The sequence below is a fragment of the Tachysurus fulvidraco genome, chromosome 15 (assembly GCF_022655615.1).
Source record: "Tachysurus fulvidraco isolate hzauxx_2018 chromosome 15, HZAU_PFXX_2.0, whole genome shotgun sequence".
Taxonomy (NCBI): Eukaryota; Metazoa; Chordata; class Actinopteri; order Siluriformes; family Bagridae; genus Tachysurus; species Tachysurus fulvidraco.
This window is the reverse complement of record NC_062532.1, coordinates 5,199,610-5,212,313: the sequence shown is the minus strand read 5'-3', so window position 1 is coordinate 5,212,313 and position 12,704 is coordinate 5,199,610. Positions and strand designations below refer to the sequence as shown.

General features: G+C 39.9%; 2 protein-coding genes and 1 long non-coding RNA gene across 10 annotated transcripts in view; 2 read left to right on the top strand and 1 right to left on the bottom strand.

The window, feature by feature from the left end:
• The window catches only part of LOC113648365, a 261,316-nt gene that overhangs the window by 55,448 nt on the left and 193,164 nt on the right, over window positions 1–12,704 (top strand). The window lies entirely within an intron of this gene.
• LOC113659134 (carcinoembryonic antigen-related cell adhesion molecule 5-like) overlaps window positions 1–12,704 on the bottom strand; it is a 569,148-nt gene that overhangs the window by 423,795 nt on the left and 132,649 nt on the right. The window contains exons 8-9 of one of the 3 annotated variants that reach the window (XM_047801201.1): window positions 4,477–4,719; window positions 768–1,017 (exon numbers count right to left, since the gene is read on the bottom strand). The exons of 1 other annotated variant lie outside the window; for it this stretch is intronic. In XM_047801201.1, the coding sequence (XP_047657157.1) occupies window positions 768–1,017; window positions 4,477–4,719 (493 nt within the window). The remainder of the gene's footprint in view (window positions 1–767; window positions 1,018–4,476; window positions 4,720–12,704) is intronic. One more of the 3 variants, XM_047801200.1, reaches the window with a different exon arrangement.
• LOC125138896 lies at window positions 2,235–3,283 on the top strand. Its single transcript, XR_007138015.1, has 2 exons — window positions 2,235–2,569; window positions 2,655–3,283. It is a non-coding gene; the product is annotated as an uncharacterized LOC125138896 (long non-coding RNA).

Genomic DNA, 12,704 nt, shown 5'->3' with positions numbered 1-12,704 from the left:
GTCCTCAGGATGTGTCTGGATCTGGCTGTTTGTCTCTGTGTTTCCACAAACGGCTGCATTGCGATTTTATTCATCAAATCCTTTCTTTAATTAAGACAGACTCACCAGGGACATTGGTGGAGTTCAGCGTAATCGTGGTCCACGGCTTGACATGATTTTCTACATGGCAGGTGATGTTCCTGATGTTCTTGTTACAGTGTGACAGTGCTGGTCCTGTTCTCCAGTTGAGGGAGTGTGTTAAAGTCAGAAGTCCCGCTGAAGTGCAGGTGTCTCCATCAGCAGAACAGTTCACTTCATGACCTCAGAGGACAAGCAGCTGTAGGACACTTTCACTGAGGACACTGAGCTGTAGATTAGAGAGAACACCTTCAGAATAAATTACTAAACACATTATCAAACCAGAAATACAAGAACAAATCAGAAATACATGAATATAATCTAAAAACAAAAAGAGGTAGAGGAACAACGATTTTCTTTTGAGAGTTTTAATTTCTAACATCAAAAATCCTAGATTTTTTGTCAAATTAAATATGGACATATCTGCATTTTTAAATGGAATTTGAATAAATAATATGATTTGCATAAATAAATTTGAAAACATAAAACAAAATCTTGAGAACGTCTATAGTGTGGATAAATGTTTATATTTTACTTGAAGTGTGCTGTGTGATGTGATTAGAGGTTGTGTGGTCCTACCTTCAATGTTCACCTGGAGAGTATAACTGCCTTTATCTTTCCCGTCTACATCAAAGATGTTTAATGTGTATGTTCCAGAGTCGTTCCTCTCTGCACTGGTTAGTATCATAGTTTTATTATCACTAACAAACTGCCATCTTGGGAGACGTGGTGTTGGTGGGGAACTTTGGGTTTTTCTATATTTTAAAATTAAACTAGTAGTGGTCTTTAGGTCAAACCCATCCTCCAGCGGCATTTGCAGGTGCAGTCGTTGTCCCACAGCTACATAACACGCTTTAATCTGATTAAATCTACAGACATCATGATCCTGAAACAGTGAACCTGCAGAGGAAGAAAAAATCATCAGCATTCTGTTAATATTATTGTAAACTGAAACACATCTCTGATCTGTATAAACTTCAAAACTCTGTGTTTATCTTCTCCAACTGATTTACTTGTTTGCTGGAATTTATTTGGAAAAAATGGCATCAGTGATTAAGCGATAAATAAATATTTCAGCAAACTATTTTATTTAAAATTCTGTTCACCATTAAATTAGCATTTTTCACCAAAATAATCCAAAGACTGCAATTTACAAAATACAAAGCGTTATATTGTGCGGCTATAAATGCGCTGCAGTTGTATTTTGTTCCAGTCACCTTCAGTTACCTGGGAGGTAAGAAGCCGTTAGCAGCGTTGCTAAGTGGTTTTGTTGTGGTCGTATAACAGGTTAATGCAGCACGTATGTTTTATTGTAGTGCTTCCTAAAGGCAAAAGGCCTAAAACAAACTCTATTGCGACTAGGGTTGCAAAACTCCGGGAATTTTCAAGGCAGGAAACCATGGGAATGAACGGGACTATATGGGAAACGGGAATATATGTGAATTAACGGGAATTTACGGGAATATATGGGAATTTACGGGAATATATGGAAATAAACTGGGAATTTAAAAAAAAATGAAGAGTTGCCTATAACAAGGATCTTAAATGTAGTTAAAAAATCTTGCAGCATAATTTTGTTTAAAACAACAAGATTTAATGCAATTTAATTTGAATTTGTACCCTGCATTCCTCGGTCACTTGCACACAGCACACTGCTTACTGGAGGGCCATTGAGGCCAAACCCCCTGCAGGTACTTGTGTTCTTCCATAACATGCACAGTAACACTTTATTTTAGGGTCATTTAACTAGTTGCTTATTAGCATGAATATTAATAGACTATATAGGCTATTTATTAGTACTTATTAAGCATACATTAATGCCTTATTCTGCATGACCTTATTCTACATTCTACAGAATAATGTTTATTACAATTATTAAGTTTGTTATGTTTATTACAAGCATAATAATGTTTATTATGCTTTTGTGTTACTCAATGAAAGAATCAAAGTTCTACTTTTAAATTAAATTTTTATTTAATATTAAATCTACTTTTTTAATTAAATCAGTCAAGAAGTCATTTTTACAATGTGTATTACCTTGCATGCATGTCTGCTTATGACCAAACAAAATGTTTGTTTATGTTTATATATGGTATAGTTTATATAAATTTCCATATATTTCCAAATAAATCCCATAAATTCCTGTAAATTCCCATAAATTTCCATAAATTCCCGTAAAGTTTCCAATTTGGAATATTTTCAAAATTCCCCACATTAAGTTCCCATGGAAAGCCTAGTTGCGACAGTCTGTATATCCTCAGGTATGTGAGCTTGTTTTATTCATTTTAAGTGGGACGCTAGTTTAAATGCCAAGCGGTGTAGTGTTTAGTTAACTGTTATGTATCCCCCCTGTCAGCGTTCTTTTGTTATCCGATGTTTATCTGTACCCGGTTTATTACCGGACCTGTACTGCATCTGTCGATTTGGTGTGGTGGACAGCTGTATTTCTCCGGTATGTAATACCATTTTATTTAAGAGTTTTGGGTTTTATACATTTAAATTGCACTTATTTATTGTGCATGACATTTTTCTGCTAGGTTCCGGGGGGTTTCTGCTGTATGTGCAGTTGAGGCTGCACACTGTTACCCGGGACAACGCTGCTGTTTTGTTCCTCGTCAAATTGTTTTGTTTTGTAATTGTTTATATTTGGTTTAATTTTTTTTTAATTATATCAAGATTGTTACCCTTCTCTGACACTGCTAATGTGCTTATTAGGCCTATCTCAATGGAGGAAGGCTTGTGCTGACTCCGAAGTCAGACTGTGGTAATTAGGTATTGAAGTTTGATTTTATATTTTTGGGTTTCTCCTGAGTTTTGTTAAAAGTCAGAGAGGGCCGACTTTCCTCCTCTTTCTTGAGCGTGTTTCTGTGTACCGTATGCTGTCAGTAATGACACTGACAGTAATTTCACTGAGCACTGAGTGTGTGTGTGTGTGTGTGTGTGTGTGTGTGTGTGTGTGTGTGTGTGTGTGTGTGTGTGTGTGTGTGTGTGTGTGTGATTTGGGCACATGCATGGTGTGGATATTTAAGTCTACTTTTGTTTTAGCCTGTCTTGTGCCGATCAGCTGCAGCCCTGCAAGAGTTTTGATTTCTTTAATTTTCTGCATCATTCTGAAATATTTTAAATGATTGGTGGTTGTATTAATAAATGAAATGTATTTTTTGTACCCACGTCTCTTGGTCATTTATTAGTAGAACGAACTTGTGATCCTTATATTATCATGAAGTGATTCATAGTTCCCTGGGTGAAAGTCCCAGGGTGGTGTAGTCTGTTAGTTTTTAAATCTAGGGTTTGCATATTGTCTCCCTTCCTTCATACTGTCACAACCAGGGAAGGAAGGAGACGGACCCGTACACAGGATAGCTTCAAAGGAATGGGGTTTAATAAATGATAATGACAAATACAGTAAACTAACGAGGACTGAAATAATACAAACGACAACACTTAACAATGACTAGGGTAAGGTAACGTAACCAAACGTAACTAATGAATCCTAACATTTATACATAGGACAATGATGACACAATGAGGAACAGGTGTGGAGACAGGAAGGAGCAGATGAAGGAGGAGTAGACACGTGACGAGGAACAATAACACACACACATGGCCGAAAGTACGGGCTGATCCCTGACAGTACCCCCCCTTGAGGCGCGGCTCCCGAAGCGCCAAATCCCGACAAGGTTCGGGAGGGGAGCGAGGCACACGGCGAGGAAGATGGGGGAGCAAGGACCACGGCGAAGGCAGATGAGGGGAGCAAGGACCACGGCGAAGGCCGGTGAGGGGAGCAAGAATGTTCCACCACGGGCCTGCAACACCCCCTGTGGATGAAGTGAGGCAATGTGCTCCTCGGCGGAAACGGAAATGGAGCAGTGTTCCTCACCGGGGAAAAAAAGGTGCGGGGCGATGGGCACCAGAAAACAAAGAGAAAAAATAGCTAAGAGGACTGACGGAATAGTCCGGGAGAGACGATGATTAAAATAGATCCAGGCAGACTGACGGAACAGTCCAGGGAGAGACGACGGTTAAAATGGATCTGGATAGACTGACGGAACAATCCGAGGGAAAACGACAATTCGAATAAGAGGGGGGTAACGACAAAAAAAAAGCTGGACCGAGCAGGAAGCTATCCTGCTGGGTCCGAGTTGTCGGTGGATTCCGAGTGTCTGTGGGAGTGTAAAGTAAACTTAAACTTTTGTTAAGGAGCAGGTGGGATTATTAAAGACTGTATATGGGGACTGACAGGATTAGTCAAGGCTGTCCTCAGGATGTGTCTGGATCTGGCTGTTTTGTCTCTGTGTTCACAAACTGCTGCATTGGATTTTTGTTCATCAAATCCTTCTTTATAAAAGACAGACTCACCAGGACATTGGTGGAGTTCAGCAGTATCGTGGTGACGGCTGACGTGATTTTCTACATGGCAGGTGATGTTTCCTTGATGGTCTTGTTCCAGTGTGACAGTGCTGGTCCCGTTCTCCAGTTGAGGGAGTGTGTTAAAGTCAGAAGTCCAGCTGAAGTGAAGGTTGTCTCCATCAGCAGAACAGGTCACTTTCATGACTCCAGAGAACAAGCAGCTGTATGACACATTCACTGAGGACACCTGAGCTGTAGATTAGAGATAAACAGCTCAGAATAAATTACTAAACACATTATCAAACCAGAAATACAAGAATAAATCAGAAACACAACAACATAATAAAAAAAAAATCATTTCTAACATCATTAAAACACTAACTATTTTTCTTAATCTGTATAGTTCTGCATTTTTAATTAGATGCATTTGCATGAATAAATATGAAAACATAAAACAAAATCTTGAGCGAGACAATAGTGTGGATGAATTTTTATATTTTATACATTTATGAAATAACTTGTAGTGTGCTGTGTGATGTGATTAGAGGTTGTGTGGTCCTACCTTCAATGTTCACCTGGAGAGTATAACTGCCTTTATTAGTCATGTTTTTATCAAACATTTCTAAAGTGTATGTTCCAGAGTAATTTCTCTCTGCACTGGTTAGAATCACAGTTTTATTATCTTTAAGAAACTGCCATCTTGAGTGATTTGGTGTTGGTGTTGGTGGGGAACTTTGGTTTATTCTATATGTTAAATTGAAACTAGTGGTCTGTAGGACAAACCCATCCTCCCAGGGAATTTGCAGGTGCAGTCGTTGTCCCACAGCTACATAACACTGATTATTCTGATTAAATCTACAGACAACATGATCCTGAAACAGTGAACCTACAGAGGAAGAAAAAAAATCATCAGCATTCTGTTAATATTATTGTAAACTGAAACACACTTCTGATCTGTGTAAACTTCAAAACAGTATCTTCTCCAAGTGATTATTTACTTAGTCATTAAATTTTATTTCGGATTGAAATGGAAGGAAAATATGGGCAGTTGTGGCCTAATGGTTAGAGAGTCTGACTCGTAACACGAAGGTTGTGGGTTCGAGTCTCGGGCCGGCCACGACTGAGGTGCCCTTGAGCAAGGCACCGAATCCCCCCGACTGCTCCCCGGGCGCCGCAGCATAAATGGCTGCCCACTGCTCCGGGTGTGTGTTCACGGTGTGTGTGTTCACTGCTGTGTGTGTGTGTGCACTTTGGATGGGTTAAACTCAGAGAACAAATTCTGAGTTTGGGTCACCATACTTAGCCGTATGTCACTTCAGTTTCACTTAAAATCATTCTAACATCACAGTTGAGAAAAGGATAAATAAATGATATTTCAGCAAACTGTCGTTTAAGTCTTTCTCTGAGGAAGAATTTCTCTACCAACATCATCAAAAAACTATTTTTCATATACAAATTATGCAAAATTGCATGAGGTAGATGATGCACCTGTTGTAAAAAATCTTAAAATATTATTCCTTACAATACTATAACCAAAGTAAAGTATTAGGCCTTGCAAAATATTACAATTGCTGTCATAAGACATATGTAGGTGATGTTGTAGGTCAAAGATGTTTATTGTAACCAGATTCGGGGCTGTCAGGCCTAGTCAGTCTGAGCACATTTGTAATAACAACTGCAAACTTGTTATGTAGAAGGGAAAAGACCATTGTTCCCAGACCTTAGCTCATAAATTGTTATGGAAAATGAAGAGGACCATGGTTCTCAGACCTTGGTCCATAGCAATAACATGTTATGTAGAATGAAAAAAACAGTGGTCCACAGACCTAGGCCCTGAGAACTAAAGGGAGGAAAATCCATAAATGGGCATATGGGTGAAAGGTAATGGGAAATAAGGGGAAATTAGGTCAGTGTGTTTAGAAAACATAGGAGATGATTCCGGTAAATAAGGTGATATGGCACCTGGGCTCCTAGGAGCGCCAGGGTATATATTGAGAAGGTATCTGAGGTTTTTTCTCTTCGGGGGCGAAGGTGTGTGTGCGCGTGGGTGCGTGGGGGCGCGCGGGCGTGTGCCCGTGTCCGCGGGTCAAGGTGGGTGTTTTTATTTTTGCAAGGACATCGCGAGAGTTCTTGTTTTTCTTGATTGATTTTGCATGACATGCTCTTTTTGGGGGTTTTCATTTGTTACTTTTATTTGGCAACTTTGTTACTTTTAATTTGGCAACTTTGTTACTTTTAATTTGGCAATTTCTCTTATAATTTGTTGGCTGTTTGACCACAATAAAGAAGTCATTCTCATCCAGGTCTGAGGAGTTTTCTCAGTATTTTTGTAGTAATTATAGAGTTAACAGTTAAGTTTAACTAAAACAGTCTTTAGTAACCAAAAAGTCTAAGTGTGGAGATCACCCTGCGATGTGTCGACTTGGAGACCGGCTCTGAGTTCCGACACACCATTTGCATGAAAACACATAAAATAAAACGCCCTCCCCAAAAAACAAAAACAAACTATATTGGATGTTGTAGAATCCTAGACATTTCAATTTCAATTTTATTTGTATTGCGCTTTAAACAATGGACATTTTCTGAAAGGAGCTTTAAAGAAATATAGAAAAGAAACGACAAAGTTTAAAATTAAATTAATATTTATCTCAATTTCATTCTGGTGATAGATAGATAGATAGATAGATAGATAGATAGATAGATAGATAGATAGATAGATAGATAGATAGATAGATAGATAGATAGATAGATAGATAGATAGATAGATAGATAGATAGATAGATAGATAGATAGATAGATAGAACTTTATTTTCATTGCGTAGTACAGGTGCACAGCAACCAAATGCAGTTTGGCATCTACCAGAAGTGCAAAGAGTAGCAATTGTGCAAATAGTCAAGTGCAGTGATTTAAAGTGGGCTGTCCATGCTCAGCAACCATCAAACCTTACTAAACTGGAGATGTTTTGTAAGGAAGAATGGTCAAAAATACTTTCACCCAGAATCCACACACTCATTACAGGTTATAGGAAGCATCTAGAGGCTGCTATTTCTGCTAAAGGAGGCTCTACTAAATATTGATGTGATTTTTCTGTTGGTAGACTGTAAATGTAGCACATTTACAGCATGTTTATATATATATATTTATATAATATATTTATATTTATATTTTATATATTTTTATCACGTTAACGCATTAATTGATTAACACTGTCAATTAGTTTATCGTACGTTAACATACTTTTTATTTTGAAAGTATATTGCTCACTGCGTTTGAATACACATAGATAGACTGTAATAATACAACCGAATACAACACAAACCGTGGGTCACAGGAGAGGTGGGATGTTTATCAGTAGGCTACTGGCTGCTTGGGATGAGCGTCATCAAACCCTTAAACCTCTTCCACACAGTGGAGTTGATAGAACTAAAGCTATTTGTAACCCCTGCAAAGCTGAATTGTCTTATCATCGGAGTACTTCGAGTTTGAAGTATCACTTAAATGCAATGCACACCGTTGATGCCAGCAAATAAAAAAAAATGCCCAAACAAACAGTGGAGGAAGGCTTCGGCAGACTACATAGGATGCAGCATCTGGGAGAACTATAGATAAACAAAAGAAAGGCAAGCTAACAAATGCCATTGCGAAGTGGGTAGGTACAAACTGCAGGCCGATTAGTATTGTGGAAGATGTCGGTCTGAAGAATGTTATTAGGATCGCAACGAATGACTGCACGTATGAGCCTCTGCCTAGACGAACCATCGCGCATTACAACATGCACCAACTGTTGCCCTCACCGGAGACTACTGGACATCGCTGGGTAACCATAATTACCTCGGAGTTACTGTGCATTACATTGATGAACAATGGGAACTGCATTCGCATGCTCTGACTGTAATGAAGACACAAGAGAGACATTTTGCTGAAACGTGCGCTGAACATTTTATTCATGTTGCACAGCAGTGGGACGTTTCAAATGAAGTCAGCACACTTAGCACAGATAGTGCAAGAAATATGATCGCTGCTGTGATACATCTGCCTTTTGAACACGTCCCCTGAGTCGCGCACAGTCTCCAGCGTTCTGTCACAGTATCTCTGCACAACAGCGCGTTTGATAACGTCCTGGCCAAATACAGAAAGGTTGTGGGCCATTTTAAGCACAGTCCAGTGAGTGCTGCAGAATTAGAACAAAAACAAATTGAACTTGGACAAAAGAAGGAGTCGCTTATACAAGACATTCCAACCAGATGGAATTCGACTCTGGACATAATAAAAAGTGTCCGCAGAAACGAACACCCACTGAGGGATGTCCTCACCACACACAACATGAAGATTGCCATGCCAACAACAGCTGGACAAACTGCAGAGGTTGGAAATGCTACTGGAGCCCTGCAGGTATATTTTACGTCATATATTTCTCACTGTCTTGTCTGAGTGCATGTGAGAGAGAAATAATGTGTCTGTATGTGTGTGTAAGCATGAATATGAGGATATTTTTTGTGTGTATAAGTGAATGCAAAACATTTGAGTGAAATGGGTATGATTTTTTTGCAGGTATGTGACTGAACTTCTGGGTGGAGAAAAATATGTTTCATGCTCTGTGGTTCTGCCTGCTTTTTGGCATCTCTCTCGGGATGATGACCCTGCCTATGTGGCCTATGTGGTCAAATTCAAGTCTACCTTCAGAACAGACCTAGAGACACGCAAGGAAAATGCCAATATTGCATTTCTGAAGATTGCAACTGCATTGGGCCCTGAGATTCAAGGACCTCAAGTGTATACCCAGAGCTGAGAGAGGTGAGGTGTGGGCCTCAGTCACTAACTTAGTCACTAACACAGGGTTGTTGCAGAGGAACCTGTGGAAGCAACAACATCAAAGCCATCAAAGAGAAAGTTTGCCCTATTGGCTGCTTCATCAGAATCTGATACTGAACACGACCTTCAGTTCAGTCAGGACCACCTCGTAAATGAAGGTTAGCGAGCATACAGTACAGTTAGTGTTGGTGGAATGGTTCTGTTCTGGGAGAATTTTCCCACACGCCTGTCCGTGCGCATGCATGGACGGGGCGGGGAGGCAGCGCTGGGGAATGAATAGACCCCCCCATTACAGCTCAGAATCAGAACCAAAATTGCGCGAGGTGTGAATTTTTTCTACGTGAAGAATTTAATTGCCGCTGGTAACAGGTTCTGGCTGGAGGAGTCGGGGACGGAGGAGGGTGTTGGAATCGCAGCAGTGGTGATGCACAGGTGCGCTCGAAGGCGAGGATTTAAAGGAGGGAAATTACGAAAGTCGTGCTGGATTGGTGCGCCTTGTGGACAGCTGATTAGCAGCTGATGCAGCTTACTGCGTGGCCTGCCTGAAATAACGCGATGCTTGATTCTAGTTTTTTATTTCTGTGCTGCCCTCTGGTGTTTTTTGTACTTGTCATGTGTTTCAGGAAGGCAGTTCCGGAGTAAATAGGAGAAAGGCTCCCATTGGTTGTGATCTCCACCTGTTCCACATAAAACGACGGCCTGGATCCCTGATTTAGGAAAAGCTGCTTTTGTTTGGGCCTGCTTTTGTTTTTGCTGCTTTGCTCTTTGTTGTTTTGCTCTTTGTCTTTCGTGCAATTGTGTTTTCTTTGTTTGTGTTGCTTTGTGTATTTGTATGTTATATTCCTTGAATGTTTACCCATTTCAGTAATTTGTGATTGTCTCGACTTAGATAGGAAGTTTGTGTTCCTAGTGTGTTGCGCCTTTGAGTTTTGTTTTGTCTTGGTTTACTGTATGTTTGTTGTTTCATCTGATTGATTGATTTGTTTGTGCTTGACCCATGCCTGATATACGACTATGATTATGGACTCTGTTTTTGACTAGTTAGCCACTAGATTTAATTATACACCTTTGCCTATAACATATTGACAAGGTATGTAGGGGGAGCGACGCCATTTATTTTGGAAACTTTTATTATATTGTTTTTGTGAGAGGGAGTTAGGGAAGAAGTATGTATTTTATTTTCTTTCATTTTTTTTAGTTAGTAAGAGGTGTTTGGTGACGTTTGTTCTGTTAATTATTTTTGCCTTGTGCTCCCCTGAAGCCTAAAACCCCTTGTCAACACTTCAATAAAAGATTGTGAATTATAACATCTCTGTACATAGACATTATTTTACCCATTCTGTTGCGACTGACCCCTAGATGGTCGTAACAAATGGCTTTGAAAGAAAATGTGTAGACACTGTTGTAAAGGAAAAACATGCAGAAGGTTAGAGGGTTATGGCATTAAAATAGTGCAGATGTATGTTTTTGTATTAAATATTGTGATTAGATTTTTGTCATTTTTCCCATCCATAAGCTGTACAGTGCAAAAGGTACTTGCTTTAGACTCCTTTAAATCTACATCTTAACAATGATAATGTGTAACACTCTCACAGAACATCCTCCAAGATCCAAACCAGTCTAGCTTCCTCGACCTTTCAGCAGCCTTTGATATGATCAGCCACAACACTCTTTTGTCCACCCTCAGGAGTCTTGGAATGTAAACTGTCTATTATATAATTATATAATAATAATAATAATAATAATAATAATAATAATAATAATAATAATAATAATAATAAAATAACAATAATTCTGATCCTATTGTTTAACCCTGTGCCCAGTTTTCTTTTACATCATTTACATTTACATGGGAATGGTTTGCTTCCTAACTGGAAGGTTGCTCATATCAGATAACATGGAGGGGAGTGACATTTGCTCCATGCAGACTCTGCACTGATGTCCCACAGGGCTCAGTACTCGGTTCTCTCCTTTTTTCCCTGTATACTCAATCTCTTCTCTTGGTAAAGTTATTTCCTCACACGGGCAGAGCCGGATTAAATAAATGGACTACACTAGGCAGGCTGCATTTTTTGGGCCCCCCTCCATCGATGTTATTTATGAATTGAAATCTGAAACTTACCAAAGTTACTAATAAAAGTTAATTCACATTTTACATAACCCAGTCTTTAGTTACAAATTGGTTATGTTGTAAACAGTCTATCAGACTATTTTTTGATATTCATTATTTATACGTCATTACACGGGCGCCACAGTGTCTTCTGCCGCATCTTCCTCCGCGTCTTCCGCCGCATTTCCCGCCACATCTTCCACCGCGTTTACAGCTGTCAGACGGCTGCCCGACAGAAACTTTTGCAAAGCCCCCCGCTGTCTCTTCTTTTGTTCTTCTCCATTTTTTTTTCTTTTTACGTTTTGCCGCAACCGAAAGCATCTTCAAAGTCAGCCTACTACTCAAAACACACCTGCCTGCTATATTTGTTGACCCGCTCTGACATCTGACCGCCGCTGACGTCTCCTCGGACTTAACTGGCTGGCGCCTCTATATAAATACAGTCTATGGTTTAAATAAACATTGTCACTATTTTTATTTAATTAATAAATAATGAAATAAATTGTAGATAGGACATTTGTACATTTTATTTTTATTATAATTTATTTTTTTATACTTTTTTTTTTTTGTCTCTCTGTCTGGGCCCCATCCCGCCAATCGGGCCCTAGGCACGTGCCTAGTTTGCCTTTGCGTTAATCCGGCTCTGCACACGGGGTCTCTTACCACTGCTGTGCTGATAATACTCAACTTATCTTCTCCTTCCTGCCTATCACGGTCAGCGCACCACACACGCCGCCTGAACATCAGTGCAGAGAAGCGTCTGCGGAGTATTAACTTGCTTCTGGACTACACTTCCCAACATACATCACCCACACTGATTACACCGCCACCTCATCCCTATCATCGCTCGCTATTTAAGCTGCACTTGAACTTCATACCGGTGCGAAGTCTTGACTTGCTTCTACAGTCATTCTGAGCGGTTTTCTGTGTTTTTGATTTTCTGATTTTGACTCTGTTTCTGTTTATTGACCTTTCTGACTGTTTGCTGCCTGTGCCGACCTTTTGCCTGTTTCTCGTTACCATTTCTCCCTGCCCTTTGATATTCGTGTTTGCCTGCTCTGATCCTGCTTGTCTGACTTTGTGTGTGTCTTCATTAAACGCTGCACATGGATGCTCAGCCTTATGACACCTCATTACACTGCCCTCAGATACCACAGCTTCTGTTCAGATTTCAGCATGTCTGGCAGACATAATATCGCAGCAAATCTGCTCTGCTGATCATCCCAGGTGACTCATCTCCTGGTCAGGATCTTGCAACATCCCTGCATAACGATCTGATCTCCCCTTCAGTCACAGCTTGCAACCTTGGGGTAA